General features: G+C 39.8%; 1 protein-coding gene across 2 annotated transcripts in view; it reads right to left on the bottom strand.

Annotated features, from left to right (window-relative positions):
• Positions 1 to 21,344, bottom strand: part of LOC126210592 (uncharacterized) — a 188,528-nt gene that overhangs the window by 15,776 nt on the left and 151,408 nt on the right. For both annotated transcript variants that reach the window (XM_049939860.1, XM_049939861.1), the window contains 2 exons: positions 9,550 to 9,682; positions 4,010 to 4,345 (listed from right to left, as the gene is read on the bottom strand). In XM_049939860.1, coding sequence (XP_049795817.1) covers positions 4,010 to 4,345; positions 9,550 to 9,682 — 469 coding nt within the window. The remainder of the gene's footprint in view (positions 1 to 4,009; positions 4,346 to 9,549; positions 9,683 to 21,344) is intronic.

The following is a 21,344-nucleotide window of genomic DNA, read 5'->3' as shown; positions in this document are numbered from 1 at the left end:
GGGGATTTCACTGGTCCAGTAGTCTATCCAAACATCTGCCTAAACATACCCACCTAGTCCATTAATCGTGACCGGGCCAAATATCTCACGAAATAAGTGTCAAACGAAAAAACTACAAAGGACGAAACTTGTCTAGCTTGAAGGAGGAAACTAGATGGTGCTATGGTTGGCCTGCTAGATGGCGCTGCCATTGGCCAAACGCATATCAACTGTGTTTTTTAAAATAGGAACCCCCATTTTTTATTACATACTCGTGTAGTACGTAAAAAAAGTATGAATTTTTAAGTTGGACCACTTTTTTCACTTTGTGATAGTCAAAAATATATGGCTCACAATTTTAGACGAATAGTGGGTAACAGGTAGGTTTTTTTAAATTAAAATACAGAACGTAGGTACGTTTGAACATTTTATTTCGGTTGTTCCAATGTGATACATGTACCTTTGTGAACTTATCATTTCTGAGAACGCATGCTGTTACAGCGTGATTACCTGTAAATACCACATTAATGCAAAAAATGCTCAAAATGATGTTCGTCAACCTCAATACATTTGGCAATTCATGTAACGGCATTCCTCTCAACAGCTAGTAGTTCGCCTTCCGTAATGTTCGCACACGCATTGACAATGCGCCGACGCATGTTGTCAGGCGTTGTCAGTGGATCACGATAGAAAATATCCTTCAACTTTCCACACAGAAAGAAAACCGGGGACGTCAGATCCGGTGAACGTACGGGCCATGGTATTGTGGTTCAACGACCAATCCATCTGTCATGAAATATGCTACTCAATACCACTTCAACCACACGCGAGCTATGTGCCAGACATCAATCACGTTGGAAGTACATTGTCATTCTGTATGCAGTGTAACATCTTGTAGTAACACTGGTAGAACATTATGTAGGAAATCTGCATTCATTGCACCATTTAGGTTGCCATCGAAAAATTGGGCGCCAATTATCCTTCCTCCCATCGGATACATTAACCCGCCAAGGTCACTGATGTTCCATTTGTCACAGCCATCGTGGATTTTCCGTTGCCCAATAGTGCATATTATGCCAGTTTACATTACCGCTGATGGTGAATGACGCTTCGTCGCTAAATAGAACACATGCAAAGAATCTGTCATCGTCCCGTAATTTCTTTTGCGCCCAATGGCAGAGCTGTACACGACGTTCAAGTTGCCGCGATGCAATTCCTGGTGCATAGAAATATGGCACGGATGCAATCCACGTTGATGTAGCATTCTCAACACCAACGTTTTTGAGATTCGCGATTCTCGCGCAATCTGTCTGCTACTGATGTGCGGATTAGCTGCGACAGCAGCTAAAACACCTACCTGGGCATAATCATTTGTTGCAGGTCGTGGTTGACGTTTCACACGTGGATGAACACATACAGTTTCCTTAAATAACGTAACTATCTGGCGAACGGTCCGGATACTTGGATGATGTCGTCCAGGATACCAAGCAGCATACATAGCACACGCCCATTGGGCATTTTGATCTCAATAGCCATACTTCAACACGATATCGACCTTTTCCGCAATTGGTAAATGGTTCATTTTAACATGGGTAATGTATTACGAAGCAAATACCGTCCACACTGGCGGAATGTTACGTGATACCACGTACTTACATGTTTGTGACCATTACTGCGCCATCTATCACAAAGTGAAAAAAGTGTCCAACTAAAACATTCATATTTCCGTACGTATTACACGAATATGCAATAAAAAATGAGGGCTCCTATTTTAAAAAAAGCAGTTGATATCCGTTTGACCTATGGCAGCGCCATCTAGCAGGACAACCACAGCGCCATCTGGTTTCCCCCTTCAAGCTAGATGTGTTTCGTTCTTTGCAGTTTTTTTGTTTGATGCTTATTTCGTGAGATGTTTGGCCCGGTCACTATCAATGGACCACACTGTATACATGCTTCAGAACTTTCTGAAGGTGTCCTTTTCTTGTAACACTCTTCTCTAAGAGATAAAATATATCAACAAGGATCTAATCCACACTTTTTTCAACTGCTAGATTAATCAGCTGGCAAATGCAACTTATGATGGCAATACCTGGTTGAACTTCATTCAGAACTGCTGAAACCCCATTTTTGTGTCCTATAATAACAGGAGCATTGTCGGACCAGAAAGCCACACAGTTTTTAATTGGTATGTAATGAGAATTCAGCTGTGATAACATCAGGTTACCTAAGTTTCGTCCTGTTGTGTCGCTGTCTAGTGCTGGTATGTGTAGCACTGTGCTCACTATTTATCTCCACAGAATATCAGAGAATGTAACAGCAACAGAATACAACTTGGTATCTGTATCATTGCTTTCATCCATTGCCAAAGAAAATGGTTCGTTGTTAACAAATTCAGATGATGCATTTTTTGCCATGTCATTTTCATGCAACCACTACCACACTTCTTTGTAACTTCTGATGTGGGAAACATCATCTTAAATAAAGCAAGAGCATTATCAGCTGCACTTAAGGGCACACGTGGGTAAGTGTAAGTGTGTGTGTGTGTGTGTGTGTGTGTGTGTGTGTGTGTATGAGAGAGAGAGGGGGAGGGAGAGAGGGGGGAGAGGGAGGGGGGGAGGGAGGGGGGGGAGAGAGAGAGAGAGAGAGAGAGATTGTCACTGGCAACGTTTCCAGACTCGGCAAAAAAAGTTTCTATTTCCTTGTTATCTTCCTTCAATTTAACCTAACTTACATGTTTACCGCACTTCACATGAGTTAAATCATTTCTTCCACTAAGTGCAATATTAATATCACACCCAAATACTGCACAAAGGAAAATTTTTCTCCCTTTCTTGGTTATTGGTATGCTCGGAAAATCAACAGAACAATTTTTTAAATGTCTGTTAAGTGCTGTTTCTTGTTGGATTTATTCATGAATCCTACAATAGGAATATAGCATATGAAAATGTCAGAACAAATGTCTAGATAGGTACTGAACATCAAATGGAACCTGGATCACTGATGTTACATAAAAACACTTCATGGAAACATATTAAAGTACACAGAGTATTAAACTATTACATGAACATGACGCCAACCCTGTGAACAAAGAATATGCACATGGTAAAACACGCACGCACGCACGGACGCACGCACGCACGCACACGGAACAAATGTAATTAGTCCACCCATGGTCAAAAAATATGGGTTAAATTACAACAACCAAAAAGAGCGGAACAAAGAATTTGCAGAGCAGAGCCTGTTGACACCTAAGACACATGGAAGAACTGCCATCCCAGTTTTAAATTCAATTCCAATGACGGAACAAACATCACGGTTGAAAGTACCAATCAGATCAAAGAACGAGTTAGTGACTATCATAGACTTGCCTTCGACCCAGGCAAACAATTGACTGTATGGAAGCGGGTTGGTTATCGAATGTTAATGTTTCAAATTTTTGCCTGTGAAGTTGTAAAATGACATCGTCCATCCTTAAAACTGTAAAATGCTGCAATTCCCATAAATTTTTCGGATAAACTGTAGAAGTTGGCAGTTTTGCACTACACTTTATCTCTTTCTCTCATTTTCTTCAGTTTGGATGTTGTTTCTTTACTTCTTTAGTCAATAATTTACTCTCTTACTATTATCTTCATGTTTCTCTCAGTCTATCTTTTTGGTTTATCCCCATCTCCTTTTCCACTCTTTCCTATTAATTTCAGGTCTCATTTCTCTTCCTGTAACTTCATTCTTTCCTCTCACTCTGGCATATCAGTAGCTGAGCATCTTCAATTTCATTTATATTTCAAAACTCTGCTCTTTTACTGATGGTGAATCTACCTGTAAGTCCTAAAAGCTAGATATTCAATTGCTTCTCCACTTTTCCTCACAAAGTCCAAGTATCCTTCAATTTAAAATATTTCTGGCCGAAGAACAATGATAAAGACCAGTTAAAAAGGATGTTGAGTTATGGTTCTGTGTTTATTTCATTCCCACAATAGTCAAATCAGAAAATTACCACACAATCATACAAGAATGTGACATGAAACCTTACCTGAGATATGTATGTAGGAATAATCAGCAGGCGGCGGACATTCTGACAACGCGCAAGAGCAGTATCAAAGCCTGGTTTGACATCGAAGTTGACGAGTTCCAGCGTAACAAGCGAAGGGAGCGTCCGAACGCTGGCCAACAGAGCGAATGTGGGGCAGCCGTCGCCCTGCCCCTTCTCCAGCCTAAGCCGCTGCAGTGAGTGCAGTTGCGATAGCGTCTGGTTTCCGAACGATTCTGGCAGGTCACAGCACTCTCCCAGCTCCAGCGTCTCCAAAGTCTGGAGTGAGCCCAGCACTCCGCAGCCAGCGTGGCCCAGGTTTTTGACCATCGTCAGAGACTGCAATGGGCAAATGGAAAATCGTATAACAGTGTATGTGCAAGGCTCTCTAACATTATCTCACGATGTTTATGAACAATTTGCCTCCATCTTGATCTGTCCTGTTACTGTTTCCCAGTTTTTTCCTTTAGCCTTCAGATCTGTAGTGTGATCCAGCCTTTTTTCCCTAGATTGTTTGTCCACCTCTAATTTACAAATAGCTCACTAAGACAGTTACACAGAAAACTATGTGCTGAACATGGAATCTTAACAACAGAGTAACTCAAGACTTTTTTTTTATAGCTGTCCATAAATATTTTACAGGGAATTAGCTTACGAAGCTGCGATGCAAAACAGCTACAGCTACATCTACTGGACACATATATACCCCTGTGAATAAATTTGTTAAGATACATGTTTAGGGCAACTCGAAGTTTTAAGTTGAGAGTAAATCATAAGGAAACTACAGAGACATTCTTAGAAGAGGATTAGAGGGTGGAGGCAAGAAACAATCTCCATCTGGCAGAGACTGCTAAAAGGAAAGGGTTGTTGCTAAGGTAGTAGCTTGTGTCTTCCTTACTAATTTCAGATATAAAATAATTTAATAATTTCTCCTAAGACCATACCTAATCCTAACCCCATATAAAATGTCCTGAAAATTTGTGACTGAGCATTTTTAATAGCTATAAAATACCTGTAAGATTTAAAACAAAAAAATGTGGGGCACATGCAATACGTAATCAATGCACATGTAGTTCATCAATTGATTTTTAGGACCAGACTCAGTACCTTCAGTGCGGGAAGATCTGGGTTCGATTATCAGTACCTTTGCTGATTTTTTCTGAGTTAGGGCTGTCTGGTACAGGCTCCACTCAGCCTTTGAGAGACCGAGTGAGGTACTGCTCAAATAAAGAATCAGCGGCATCATCAGGATTCATCTACAGGCAATAATGGTTGGAGGGCCTGGTGATACACTGATCATATGTCCCACGATAATCGAGAGCTTCTCGTGTTGCATTGTAGGCAGCTGTCAGCCAGACAGAACTAGCCTGATGCCAAATCTGTGGGTGATGTTCATTGCTAATTTAAATAATAATTCTTATTTGAGAAGGAACTTAATGACACATTCCAATATAAACTGGCTGGACACACTGCAGTTAAATAAACTGAGGTGTTAAACAATGGCCCTGGCAATGCTAATACTGTTATGTTTGCCCACCAAGTGTGGCACTTCTGGGATGAAAATATTGGTGATGTGAAGATTTAAGCTTTCTTTCAGTTTGGATCTAGGGAGCCAAGCATTCAACAGAAAGTTTATAAATTATACTTGGCATGAATCTCTCTTACAGCACTTTTAGAGATAAAAAAATTCTTCATTAAACCAGAACAATAATTGCACAACCAGGTGGGGCATCACATGATGGTTGATAAAACAATTACACTCAAGAAATGGGGGAAGGGGAGACAGAGCTTGATAAAATCAAAATACACATGCATTTTTTACTGCTGTTTAATTCAATAAAGAAGTTTTTGGATATGACACATAAGCAGTATTTATTCTCTTCAGAAATTTTATAAAGGCTGTGCTGAATCAATAAACTCCTAGATGTAAAAAATACCTTGGGTATCAGAGCAACAAAACGGCCTTGCTGTGCTGGTACTGCAAACGACTGAAAGCACGGGAAAACTACAGCCGTAATTTTTCCTGAGGACATGCAGCTTTACTGTATGGTTAAATGATGATGGCGTCGTCTTGGGTAAAATATTCTGGAGGTAAGAAGTTCCCTATTCGGATCTCCGGGCAGGGACTACTCAAGAGGACATAGTTATCAGGAGAAAGAAAACTGGCATTCTATGGATCAGTGTGTGGAAAGTCAGATCCCTTAATCGGGCAAGTAGGTTAAAAAATTTTAAAATATGGATAGGTTAAAGTTAGATATAGTGGGAATTAGTGAAGTTCGGTGGCAGGAGGAACAAGACTTCTGGTCAGGTGAATACAGGGTTATAAATACAAAATCAAATAGGGGTAATGCAGGAGTAAGTTTAATAATGAATAAAAAAAAAAGGAGTGCGTGTAAGCTACTACAAACAGCATAGTGAACGCATTATTGTGGCCAAGATAGACACGAAACCCATGCCTACTACAGTAGTACAAGTTTATATGCCAACTAGCTCTGCAAATGAAGAAATTGATGAAATGTATGATGAGATAAAAGAAATTATTCAGGTAGTGAAGGGAGATGAAAATTTATTCATCATGGGTGACTGGAATTCAACAGTAGGAAAACGAAGAGAAGGAAATTTAGTAGGTGAATATGGATTAGGGCTAAGATATGAAAGCGGAAGCCACCTGGTAGAATTTTGCACAAAACTTAACTTAATCATAGCTAACACTTGGTTCAAGAATAATCAAAGATGGTTGTATACATGGAAGAATCCTGGAGATACTAGAAGGTATCAGATAGATTATATAATGGTAAGACAGAGATTTAGGAACCAAGTTTTAATTTGCAAGACATTTCCAGGGGCAGATGTGGGCTCTGACCACAATCTACTGATTATGAACTGTAGATTAAAACTGAAGAAACTGCAAAAAGGTGGGAATTTAAGGAGATGGGACCTGGATAAACTGACTAAACCAGAGGTTGTACAGAGTTTTAGGGAGAGCATAAGGGAACAATTCACAGGAATGGGGGAAAGAAATACAGTAGAAGATGAATGGGTAGCTCTGAGGGATGAAGTAGTGAAGGCAACAGACGATCAAGTAGGTAAAAAGACGAAGGCTCGTAGAAATCCTTCGGTAACAGAAGAAATATTGAATTTAATTGATGAAAGGAGGAAATATTAAAATGCAGTAAATGAAGCAGGCAAAAAGGGATACAAACGTCTCAAAAATGAGACTGACAGGAAGTGCTAAATGGCTAAGCAGGGATGGCTGGAGGACAAATGTAAGGTTATAGAGGCTTATCTCACTAGGGGTAAGATAGATACTGCCTACAGGAAAATTAAAAAGACCTTTGGAGAAAAGAGAACCACTTGTATGAATATCAAGAGCTCAGATGGAAACCCAGTTCTAAGCAAAGAAGGGAAAGCAGAAAGGTGGAAGGAGTATATAGAGGGTCTATACAAGGGCGATGTACTTGAGGACAATATTATGGAAATGGAAGAGGATGTAGATGAAGATGAAATGGGAGATATGATACTGCTTGAAGAGTTTGACAGAGCACTGAAAGATGAGTCGAAACAAGGCCCCGGGAGTAGACAACATTCCATTAGAACTACTGACGGCCTTGGGAGAGCCAGTCCTGACGAATCTCTACCATCTGGTGAGCAAGATGTATGAGACAGGCGAAATTCCCTCAGACTTCAAGAAGAATATAATAATTCCAATCCCAAAGAAAGCAGGTGTTGACAGATGTGAAAATTACCGAACTATCAGTTTAATAAGTCACAGCTGCAAAACACTAAAGCGAATTCTTTACAGACGAATAGAAAAACTTGTAGAAGCCGACCTCGAGGAAGATCAGTTTGGATTCTGTAGAAATGTTGGAACATGTGAGGCAATACCGACCTTACGATTTATCTTAGAAGAAAGATTAAGGAAAGGCAAACCTACATTTCTAGCATTTGTAGACTTAGAGAAAGCTTTTGACAATGTTGATTGGAATTCTCTCTTTCAAATTCTAAAGGTGGAAGGGGTAAAATACAGGGAGCGAGAGGCTATTTACAATTTGTACAGAAACCAGATGGCAGATACAAGAGTCAAGGGGCATGAAAGGGAAGCAGTGGTTGGGACGGGAGTGAGACAGGGTTGTAGCCTCTCCCCGATGTTATTCAATCTGTATATTGAGCAAGCAGTAAAGGAAACAAAAGAAAAATTCGGAGTAGGTATTAAAATCCATGGAGAAGAAATAAAAACTTTGAGGTTCGCCGATGACATTGTAATTCTGTCAGAGTCAGCAAAGGACTTGGAAGAGCAGTTGAGTGGAATGGACAGTGTCTTGAAAGGAGGATATAATATGAACATCAACAAAAGCAAAACGAGGATAATGGAATGTGGTCGATGCTAGGAAATTAGATTAGGAAATGAGACACTTAAAAGTAGTAAAGGAGTTTTGCTATTTGGGGAGCAAAATAATTGATGATGGTCGAAGTAGAGAGGATATAAAATGTAGACTGGCAACGGCAAGGAAAGCGTTTCTGAAGAAGAGAAATTTGTTAACATCGAGTATAGATGTAAGTGTCCAGGAGTCGTTTCTGAGAGTATTTGTATGGAGTGTAGCTATGTATGGAAGTGAAACATGGACGATAAATAGTTTGGACAAGAAGAGAATAGAAGCTTTCGAAATGTGGTGCTACAGAAGAATGCTGAAGATTAGATGGGTACATCACATAACTAATAAGGAGGTATTGAATGGAATTGGGGAAAAGAGGAGTTTGTGGCACAACTTGACAAGAAGAAGGGACTGGTTGGTAGGACATGTTCTGAAGCATCAAGGGATCACAAATTCAGCATTGGAGGGCAGCGTGGAGGGTAAAAATCGTAGAGGGAGACCAAGAGATGAATACACTAAGCAGATTCAGACGGACGTAGGTTGCAGTAGGTACTGGGAGATGATGAAGCTTGCACAGGATAGAGTAGCATGGAGAGCTGCATCAAACCAGTCTCAGGACTGAAGACCACAACAACAAAAACAACAACAACAACATCACAGCACATTTAACCCAGTGTATTCCATTATCTATACTCTATGTTTCATTTAATATGTGACCATTAATACTTGAAAGGATGGTTCCTGGAGCAGGCTGACTGTGATCACGGCAAAAAATGGAATTTAAAATAAGAAAACATGGTACCATTAACATTACCAGTTGTCCCAGTGTGTTTGCTTATCTTAATTCACAAATCAGCATCTTCTATTCGCTCATTTGTTCTGATGTGTCCCTCACTTGTTTTCCTTATTACTGGATAAGGGAGGAAATTTTACACCAAAAACTTGTAGGTCCTGTCATTATTTGTGACCACTTTCACTTAATAATCCAGCTAACAATGACAGAAGACTACTCTTCGTCACTGTCTATGGATCATCCTCTTTTTACATCACTTAGTACTATTTCATAGTCGATGTTTCATCATATTTCTGTTTTGAGTTTACGGAATAGATTTAAATTGCACTACTGGTGTAAACAAAAATAGCTAAATGAATAACTACGGTATCACTCACCAGATGCTTCAGATTCGTAAGCTCCTTCAAGCCATCCAAATTGCCATTCAGGTACATGCCTGATAAATTCCTTATACGCAGTTCTTGCAGATTTTTTAACTGACCTATACTGCTGAGGTTAATAGACTGATCTCTGCAAAAAAAAGTACAATATTAGAAAAAAAAGTCTTAAGTATTTATGTGTCACAATTTAATAACTGCAACAATTACCCATTCTTAGTTTCACTTCCCAGATTCTTAATAATGGTAGAAATAAATAAAAGAGGAAATTCAGAAATAGGTAGGTGGCAATACAATAGTCAGTGCTCTCATGATACAGGATGAGTGAGGTGTTCAGAACATTACTGATTTGCTACCTCCTGAACAACCTACCTCATCCCACAATTTTATTTTCCACACTCTCTATTTGCTCCTGGCAAATTAACACCTAGCTTTGAATTCAGGAGATTAATCAATTTATACGTAGGTATCGTTCATCCACTGGTCAGTATTGCCCTGGTGAGTATCGTAAATACCCGAGGATAATACAACTCTGAATATAAAACGACCTCCCTTCCCCCACTTTTTTCAGAGCTTCCTTGAGAACAATTTATTTTTAACACATTCTAACCAAAATTACAAACTTTTTACTGGCATGAAGTATCTGCCTGAAACGTTAACATTATATGTATTATTAACTTAGGCTGCTTACTGACTGCCTACAATTTGATAATACAAAGAGAAATAAAATAGGTCCTGAGAACACAGCTGTTTTTTGCCACATACAAATAGAATTTCACTTCTATTCTGACTGGAAAATTTTACAATGTTTCTTGCTTCCAGGCATACTGTCTGTCCGCTCCTCTCTCATTGGCTGCATAGAACCAGCAGCTGACACAACCCCTTTCATTTCCACCATACCTCACGGTTAAATCTTCACTTTTACCGTCTCCGCACAAATGTCTACTACTGTTGCACATTTGTTCAATTTTGAAGTCGATTCAAATGGATTCGGACAAAATGTAGTTTTAGCATGGTTTGTTGTTGTTGTGGTCTTCAGTCCTGAGACTGATTTGATGCAGCTCTCCATGCTACTCTATCCTGTGCAAGCTTCTTCATCTCCCAGTACCTACTGCAACCTACATCCTTCTGAATCTGCTTAGTGTATTCATCTCTTGGTCTCATTCATAAAAAGCCAAAGTACACGGTAAAGATTCCGTCAGTTGGCAGAGCGACTAAATTTGCTGCCTGCTCACCATTCCCCATCCCACACTCGTCCGAGCTGGTGTTACTGCCCCCCCCCCCCCCCCCGCCTCTAACGCTTATGCAGTGCTGGGCTTGAGCAACTGAAACACAGACTGCAACAAATCTTCTAGGATGCAGGTCACAAGCAACAAGCCAACTAACACATACATAAAATATCACAATCACAATTCAATTCAATTCTCAAACTTTTGTTCTTCTCGTGATCTGTGATGTCTATTGGTACTATCTCCATGACTGGTCTTGCAGGTGCAATTTATTCTCGTGGTAACAATCACAGTCAGTTTAATTTGATTTGTTTCTTTTTTTAGAGATTTAATTCAGATGAAATCTCATTTCATCTGAATATCGCCTTCTTGTTCTAAAGCTGTTAAAAGGTGGTAATGCTTTTACCTGGTGTTCTAATACGCGAACACCGGCCACATTTCTTGTTCACAACCCATTCAGTAAACATTACAATCTCTCGTAACCAAATAAAATATTGACCTCTGTTCGAATCAAGCAAAGTTTTTTGAAGGAGAAAATTTTCACCTTTGAATATTACTGTTTCTTAAAAACCATGATAAATGTTTGTATATGGTATCCATACATGTATGAGAACTTTTATTGCAAACCCGTTCAGTTACAACAAGAGTTTATAAGATGATAGAATTTAATGCTATGTTCTCCTGTGTTTCACAAAAATTTAAGCAGAGCAATAGTTTGTTGTGGCTGCTAGTTCCTAGTTTCCCGGGCATCCCCTGCACTAGCGCCACGCGAGTCAAATGTGTGTGTGTGTGTGTGTGTGTGTGTGAATTCACAAGGAACCAAACTGGTGGGTCATCGGTCCCTAGACTTACACATTACTTAAACTAACTTATGCTAAGAACAAAACACACACACACACACACACACACACACACACACACACACAGAAGGAGGACTCTAATCTCCGGCGGGAACGGCCGCGCAGACCACGCAAGTCAAATTTCACATGATTGTTCGAGCAAATATCTACCCCGCCTGAGCATGAATATCATTTGCTCGACCTACTCTTCCAAATTCTTAAAAATAAATCTGCATGAGATGTCAATAGCCAAAGCTTCATTTGTAAATGTAAAACAACCCCTACATCAATTTATTAATCAAAATAAAAATGATGATTTCAGCAAGCATAGATTAATCTGTGAATATAAGACTGCCCTTTATTTTTCGACTGACAATTTTAGGAAAAATTTTGGAGGAAAAACACCATGTGTAAACTGTAAGAATACAGTCCTGAAAACTTGTACAATGCAGATGTGACGGGATTGTTTTATCAACTGATGCCAGAAAAGACCATGGCCTCTCGAGGAGGAAAATGTAAAGGGGGAAACAAGTCTAAAGTACACCTAACCTAACGGATGATTGGCAAACCCTTGGTGCTTAAAAAATATAAGAAGCTTACCAAGTAAGAGGATATATACATTTTATTTTACCTTCCTTTATTTATAAGTTAATTTAGTACAGTATAGTTTCAGCTGTAATGTTCTGCTACAAGCATATTGTAAATATGATTTTTTTTATTGCAGTCCATTAAAAGACAAATCGAAAAGCATGGATGACATCTACTCTTTTTAGTGAGTGGCTGCTTTCACTTGATAAAGAGATGTCAATGAAGAATAAGAAAATTGCACTGCTGGTGGATAATTGTAGTGCGCATAACAACTTGTCAGTGTTGAAGAACGTTGAACTATGCCACTTCACACTGATCTGTACTTTGATTCTTCAGCCACAAGATATGAGGATAATTAAGAACTTTAAGACAAACTACCATTCACGTTTAGCGCAACATGTGATCGCAAACACTAAAACGAAGGTGAGCAATCTCTACAGTTTCAATGTGAAGCAGGCATGTGACACGATTGCTAGTTCCTGGAACAGTGTGCAGCAGAATGTGATTGTGAACTGCTGGCAAAATGCAAAAATTCCAGCAAGTGAAGATGTTGGTGAGAATGTAGTAGTGGATGAAATAATGCAGGATGATATTCAAAGTGATCTGGAGATTTATTCAGCAGTTATTGGTAAAACCATAGATGACAAACTGCCTATTGGCTTCTGTCTCGGGTTCTTCGGCCGACGTTCATCTAATGATTTTCCTGACGTTTCGCCAGCACGAGTGGCTGGCATTGTCAAAGCTTCATTCTCCACTGCCGGAGGTGAAGCTTTGACAATGCCAGCCACTCGTGCTGGCGAAACGTCAGAAAAATCATTAGATGAACGTCGGCCGAAGAACCAGAGACAGAAGCCAATAGGCAGTTTGTCAACAAGTGGCCACGAAAGCCTTAACAATTTTGTAAAACCATAGATGCTTCAGTATTTGAATACTTGTCAGTGGATGATGACGCGTTGGTGTTTGAAGCATATACCGACGAAGCTATCATCAAAGAGTTAAAGGGTAATTTGCCTGTTGAAGATTCTGATGATGACAATAATGTGGTAAGTGCGAATCCCTCTTCTCTGATGGAGCTAATAGGTTCAAATGGCTCTGAGCACTATGGGACTTAACATCTGAGGTCATCAGTCCCCTACAACTTAGAACTACTTAAACCTAACTAACCTAAGGACATCACACACATCCATGCCCGAGGCAGGATTCGAACCTGCGACCGTAGCGGTCGCAGACTGAAGCGCCTAGAAGCGCTCGGCCACACCAGCTGGCAGCTAATAGGCAGTTGGAAACCATGCAGTAAGTAGCATCTTCAATCCCCAGTGTTTCAGTGCAGCAACTGATTGTGTTAGAGGAAATAAAGACAATATTCACAAAAGAATCTCGAAGAAAAAAGAAACAAAGGAAAATAAGTGAATTTTTCTGTACACGAAAGTAAGATATTCTACAGGTACAGTATTAATAAAAGAAGTGAACAAAATGTGTTTCATTATTTGTCTTTTAATGTTATTTTTCATCAGAAAAGTACTACAGTAATGTACTAATCATCCACGAAAACATGACTCTTTGCTCAGAGTCATGATAACAAAACCTCATTATAACAAGAGCCCTGGTACAACAATTTAATTTTCATGCCCCATGAAATTCGTTATATTGAGGTTTGACTTTATACGAACGAGTGCAACAATGTTCTGGTGTGCTTGATGGTCTGTGCAACATCAATTTGTGGGTGGTATCCCCACATGCCATGCAATACAATGTAAGAGTCAGCTGTGGGAGCAAGCATCTCGGGACAAAGAAAGGAGTATATTTGCCTGCTAGCTACAGTTCAAAAGTTAATCAGATTATGTTTACATGCTACTCAACTTCCAGAAGTTAAAAACGGAATATTGGAAAAAATTCTTCAAAATTCTTCATTGTTATGTTTACATATTAAGGGCTGAAACATTTTTGCTGGATCAGTCAAACACTGCATCTGCAAATCAACTATTCCGATTCCTGATTTAGTCAGCCCAATGGCTGATTCTCTTCAGTTAAATATTAATAGTTAGACAATTTCACACTCAGCCTAATATTTCTACTTCTGCTTCCCTGCATAAAAAATTATTCCATCCACATTCTGCAAAACTTTTTAACAGCAAGACGTAATTTGAAAACAGAACCATGATTCAAAAACAGTTGTGCACTTACCAGGGGGCAAAAATAGATGGTGGAAGTTGCAGTCTGGCAAATAGAACCGCATCTCTAGAATCGATATTGGAGTGTGATTCTTAAAATTAAGAGTACTCTACGAAGTTTCGGGATTGCAGCTGGATAACGTCGACCTCTTGCCATGTTATTTTGGCTGAGAACAAATTCAGCCTTCTTCAGGTGTTCGTGCTGTAGATTGCTAGTTCGCATCGCTAAATGTATACCAAAAATTGGCGTGAAGGCGCATGCGCAAAGGCAGCTACTACATGAGCAACCTCTGTCGAATTTTGCATCCTCTTCGAATATTGTTCTATCTATGGAGCACAGGCACATGCACAATGAGATATTACACGTGTGCTCCCGGTCAGAATATGCACTCACTTATGCACTCACTGAGTTGAAATTCAGTGGCAAAATTAAATGTTGCTGGAGGTGTCACTGGCTGTGAGGTGTTTTCTTTCTGAAGAAATCAAAGAAATCACTGGGTCCCATGCCTTATCAAGCTGAAAGATGCCATCACAGTTAATAAGAGCTTGTGCTAAACATACTTCCACTAATTCCTAAATAATTGAATCCCAGAAGGATCTTGTCAAGGCCAAGGTTTCCATGGCAGAATAATCCATGGAATGTCCCATGGAGATACAATGTCCAGCATGCCGAGTTAAATGGGCTGTGAACGATGAGTGTGGCGGTCATGTCCGATTCATCTTCACGCACTGTTTGACCAATGTAAGCTTTGACACACTGGCACAGTATTCTGTAGGCTCCAGCCTTCTTTCTGCAATCCCAGATCACTGTGACATGATGTTTACTTAATATTCAGCCTACTTTCGATGATATATCGGAAACTTTATGGAAGACTTTGAGGGGAGAGCACCTGATTCAGCAGAACTTTCTGAAAATATGTGGATCATACTGGCACAACAGTGAAGAAGAACTTTCACAATTTTTGAAGTACATGAATTCTATCCATGAGAATATCAAATTTAAAATGGAAGTGGAGAAGGGTGGCTGTCTTTGTCAGTCATACAGTGGATAGACTATTGGGAAATTTCTTTTACCATAGGCCCACACATATAGACATGTATTTGGAAGTACCTAGCTGCCATCACCCATCATCACAAACTAAGTGTTTCCTTCGAACATTGGTGCAGTGGGCACATGTTGTGTCTGATGGAGACAACCTTGCAAAGAGGCTGGAACACCTACAATCACTGTTCAAAGATAATGGATATTCTCCACAACAGATCAGTATAGCTTTCAGGAGGAAGAAACATTAACCATCACAAGATCAGTAGGAAAAGGAGAGATTCACGTCTGGAGTGTTCCTCACGTTAAGTCGGCAGTATTTTGTCGAAGTTGGGCCAAATATTAAGGAAACATTATGTCAAAGTAATCTTCCACCTTCCTACAAAAACTTGTGATCTCAGTTCAGCAAAGGATGATATGGGATTGGAGTCTACAGAATACCTTGCCAGTGTTGCAAAGCCTACAATGGTCAGACAGAGAGTATTCCAGTCAACATTGTCGAAAGCTTTCTCTACAAATGCTAGAAACACAGTTTTGCCTTTCCTTAGCCTATCTTGTAAGATATTGATATAAGAAGTATTGTCTCATGTGTTCCTACATTTTTAAGGAATCCAAACTGATCTTCCCTGAGGTCGCCTTCCACCAGTTTTTCCATTCATCTGTAAAGAATTTGTGTTAGTATTTTGCAGACATGACACCTGTCACCACCTGCTTTCTTTGGGATTGGTATTATTATATTCTTCTTGAAATCTGAGGGTATTTCACCTGTCTCATACACCTTGCTCACCAGATGGTATAGTTTTAACGGGGCTGGCTCTCCTAAGGCTAGCAGTAGTTCTAATGGAATGTTGTCTACTCCTGGGGCCTTGTTTCGACTTAAGTCTTTCAGCGCTCTGTCAAATTCTTCACACTGTATCTATTCTGGATTTTTTCCCAGATTTCCCTGATTAAAAATACACTTTTCCCAGGTGAAAATACACTTTTTCCGAACTAAGCGACAATATACTTTCCCTTGGAGCTGTAGAACTTGCAAATCCTTCGAATGTTAAAGGTACTATATACCATCATAGAACGTCCTGGCACTTCAGGAAATGAAACCCAGCAAAAACACAACATACTTTGCAATTATCTTTGATGCGCAGCAGCACATACACGTCATGGTCCATCACATTTCGGGCTTGCAGCCGGATCACGTTGACATCTTGGCACGATATTTCGGCTAACAAACATGCAATCATCTTCAGGTGAGTACGAGACTGAAGATTACTGGTGCGCGTCGTTCTATATATACCGAAAATTAGCGCGGCGGCGCCTGCGCAGTGGAGAAGGCTAATACCGCGCCCCCTATCTAATTTTGGCGCGCTCTGCAGCAGAAGCGGGCCGCGCATGCGTAGTGGTGTACCTACATTTGCGCTATCTGTCGTAAAGCACCTTCGCGCAGCTGAGGCGCGGTAGTCAAAAGTATAAAATCAATTTTCGTCAGCCGCCGCACTAGATGCAGACCCATGTCTCTGTGAAGCGATTAAAGAAATTACAGGATCCCATGCTTTATCCATCTGAAAGCCGCCGTCTCGATTAATAAGATCTTTTGCCAATCGTATCTCCACGGACTCCTTGATAATGGATTCCCAAAAAGATCTAGTTGTCGCTAAAATTTTTGTTCCACAATAATCCATGGAGTGTCCTGTCGAAGTACAGTGTTCTGCTATGGCTGATTTGTTGGGCATCTTTCCTGTACTGTGCGAGTAGTTTGGCCAATGTAGGATTTGCCACATTGACAAGAGATCTTATAAATACCCGCCTTCCTCAGACCCAGACATGATTTGCCAGCCAATGACAGCAGATATTCAGAGCATAGGACTTGTGATTTAGTCATCCAATTGTGACATCACTGCTTGGGAACAACAAATACAAAAAGTTGATAGTTTGAATTAATATACATTCATTACAGCTGCATGACAGGCTAAGCTTTCACCTGTAATACTGGATGTCAAAACTTTTTGCTGTTTTTTTCTGAGGGTGTGGTAGGCAGGATCCTTAGAGCACAGCTCAAATTGCAGCAGCTAAATATTTCTGACAGGCACAATTAAAAATTTCAGCTGCCATGCACCGTACATTTTGTGGGTTACCTAGCTGAACAGCTGTTCTGACAATCACTTCGACTTTTCTGTAGAAAAAATAATTACGTGTGAAATTGCTCAATAATCTATGAAAGAACTAAAATAAATATGAAAATAACATTGAAGCTTGGTCTTTTTTTGGCATGTTACCCTTTAAGATATATAAAACACAAATATGTCAGTTATGTTTTAAATAATGGCACAAATGGCTGGTCTTCTGGGATCAAAATTTTTCTAACCAGCTGGTCCCCACGGGATTTAAGAAATTAATCGCACATTCTCACACGTAACATAATTTATCTCGCATAAAAGGAAATTTACTTTGAAACTAACACTTCTCAAACAATCGCACTATTTTCCTGCAACCTGTTTTACATGTAAACAAGTGACACACAAGACTCATTGAAAGCAGTTTGTTGTTACAAAGTATTGCACAGTCTTCATCCCAAAGCCTTTTCACTGTCAGCAGATGCTTGTGTGCACAGTTTGTTTCGTTGTAAATGGCACATTTTCTATGGAAATAAAAATTTATTTTACTCTTATTCTCTCGTTCATGTTTTCTTGCTGCAGTATTATACTGCAGTAGTGGGCTAAAGTAAGATTCTTTGTAAGAGTATCAGTTTTTACAAATAGAAGTAACAAAAATTTAAGTGGAAACTAAGACAATGAAAAATTCACCGACTTCTAAAAAATTCCTAGGTTTTCCCCAGATGAAAAAATTACTGTTTTTTTTCCAGGATTTCCCATTTGTCCTGGGGCATATACAACCTGGAGTATTTTATGATTAAAGAGACTGTCTCTCTGGTCATGTGCAAAATGATTTGCTCATGCTATTGTTAGAATAAGACATGGGATAAACATTAGGTTTTGCCAAGAAACAGGCACGAATTTCGACTAAAATGACGCTCGTTTTCTGGTTCCTAAATACAGGATACAACACTAGTATTTCTATTCCTCTGGCATATGTCCAGATTTTTGACAATAGTTTAAAACATTTGAAAATTTATGTTTCAGTTTCTTTATACCAGCTACATTTCCCTCTCCTATTCCATTTTCATTCATATTACTCCAGAGATCACTGAGGTACTGTTACTGTGCTTTTTCAGGTATGGGACTGTAGGCGAGTTTATCTCAATTCCCTCAGTACTCCGTATGCTCTTTTCATTGTTTTGTGTACTTCTCTTCCTGATACAACTGTTTGCTTTTATAGTCAACCAGTGGAAAATACAAGATGGAATGGTAACAATATGAAAACGATAGACTGCTACTCACCATATAGATGAGGCATTGACTGTCAGACACAACTGCTAAATATTACTGGCTATTGAACTAAGTCCTCCTCCACATATGGGCATAACAAAACAAAAATTCTGTTTTGTCTATGTCTGAGGAAAGACTTAAAAGGGAATGGTCCAACTGGACATGTCAAAGCCTACCCTCAAGTTTTTTATGCAGGAATAATACACCAAAGGAAATGCAGTCCGTATTATAGCTGCTAACATGCACTGGGGAAGAAAAAAAAGGTGTTATAGTTTCTCTACTTTTCTGCATGAAGAACCAAAGCTGTACAGCCCTAGCGCATGGATCAATGAATAAGCAAAGGCAGCAGTGACAAGATGACGTAGCGCCGTGTAGTGCAAAGTCCAACGTGCACACATAAGTGAATTTTAAGCACTTAAACCATACCAAAAGCATCTCAAATTATTTTCTAAATAATTTGTAGTTCATATCGACAACTGTTGAAGATGCAATCATTACAAAAGTCACTAGCAGAAGAAAGAAAATCAAGGCTGTGTATGATGGTACATTACATACATCAATTGGGACTTCAATTTGTTGACATTAAATATTTCATAACAATTCCTGCAGCACATTTCTTATAATTTTTAAATAATGTATATTTTGCTAACAATGAAACAGTCCTCGTTTATTCCCTGTAGTCACCACAAACATGTGATGTGTGTACTAGATGAGGAAAACATTCTGCTTACACCTGACAAAATTAATGCATTTGGGCACTCAGAAGTTACTAGTTTTATTTAGACAGAACTGAAATTGAGTAGGAAATGCTCGTGGCTGTTGTTTTGCAGTTGTGCTGTGTACTGGGCGTACTTAACACATTTCGTAATATGTGGTGATGCAAACTGCCAATGCAGATATGCCTGAAGTTTAACAATGCTGTTCCACTAATAAACCTGAAATGTTACAGAGGTATCGGAAATTATAGTGCCCTCCCTGCAATTTTTTGAAAAAGGCTTTACGCTGTCGAAATTTTTCTCATCGAGAGGCTGAATCACGCACCATTAGTTCTGGGTGGAATCTGACTTACATTAACAGTCTTCTTGTCATCGTCCTAAAGGGGTGTCGTAATGTCCAGGCCAAGAGTCTAACAAAAGCAAAGAATTATTTTCTGCAAATGGTAAGCAGACATTTGAGATGGAATACTTAAAACTGCTGTCTTCCATTTTTCGAAATTTTGCTATGTCAATCACAAGACTTCTGCTAATAAACAGTCTTTTTTTTGTAAATTTTTAACCTAATATGCCCTGATATTCCTGAAGAAAGAAATAAAACTATGGAAACAGTAATCCCCTGATAGGAATCACTGGCATTATTATATTACTAATGTGTCATAGCATTATCAACTGCACAACTTACTGTCTATCTATCTTCTTTTTTTTTTTTTCTTTTCTTCATTCTAAATGATAAGGTGCGGTTTGCAAATTGTTCATTCATGAAACCTGATTGACTGGCTTCACACACAGGATTTTAGGGGAGAAAAGAAGTTTCCTCTTCACTTCCACTACAAATTTCTCTGCACTATGTGATCAAAAGTATCCAGACATCTGGCTGAAAATGACTTAAAAGTTCATGGCACCCTCCATTGGTAATGCTGGAATTCAGTATGGTGTTGGCCCACCCCTAGCCTTGATGACAGCTTCCACTCTTGCAGACATACATTCAGCCTTGATGAGAGCTTCTACTCTTGTAGGCATACATTCAATCAGGTGCTGGAAGGTTTTTTTGGGGAATGGCAGCCCAGTCGTCACAGAGGGCTGCACTGAGGAGAGGTATCGATGTCTGTTGGTGAGGTCTGGCACGAAGTCGGCGTTCCAAAACATCCCACAGATTCAGGTCAGGGCTTTGTGCAGACCAGTCCATTACTGTCATGTAACCACTCTGCCACAGGCCATGTGTTGTGAACAGGTGTTCGAACGTGTTGAAAGATGCAATCGCCATCCCCGAATTGCTCTTCAACAGCGGGAAGCAAGAAGGTACTTAAAACATCAATGTAGGCCTGTGCTGTGATAGTGCCACGCAAGACAACAAGGGGTGCAAACCGCCTACATGGAAAACATGACCACACCATAACACCACGGCCTCCAAATTTTACTGTTGGCACTACACACACTGGCAGATGGTGTTCACTGGGCATTCGCCTTACCCATATACCCTGCCATCGGATCGCCACATTGTGTACCGTGATTCGTCACTCCACGCGACGTTTCTCCACTGTTCAATCGTCCAATGTTTACACTTCTTACACCAAGTGAGGTGTCATTTGGCATTTACCGGTGTGATGTGTGGCTTATGAGCAGCCGCTCAACCATGAAATCCAAATTTTCTCACCTCCCGCCTAACTGTCATAGTACTTGCAGTAAATCCTGTGTGATGGTCTGGATGAATGTCTGCCTATTACACATTACGACCCTCTTCACCTGTCGATGGTCTCTGTCAACAGGCGAGGTCGGCCTGTACGCTTTTGTGATCTACGTGTCCCTTCAGGTTTCCACTTCACTATCACA

The sequence above is a fragment of the Schistocerca nitens genome, chromosome 10, assembly GCF_023898315.1.
Source record: "Schistocerca nitens isolate TAMUIC-IGC-003100 chromosome 10, iqSchNite1.1, whole genome shotgun sequence".
NCBI lineage: Eukaryota > Metazoa > Arthropoda > Insecta > Orthoptera > Acrididae > Schistocerca > Schistocerca nitens.
Note: the sequence above shows the minus strand (reverse complement) of the source record. Positions and strands in the feature narration are given on the sequence as shown.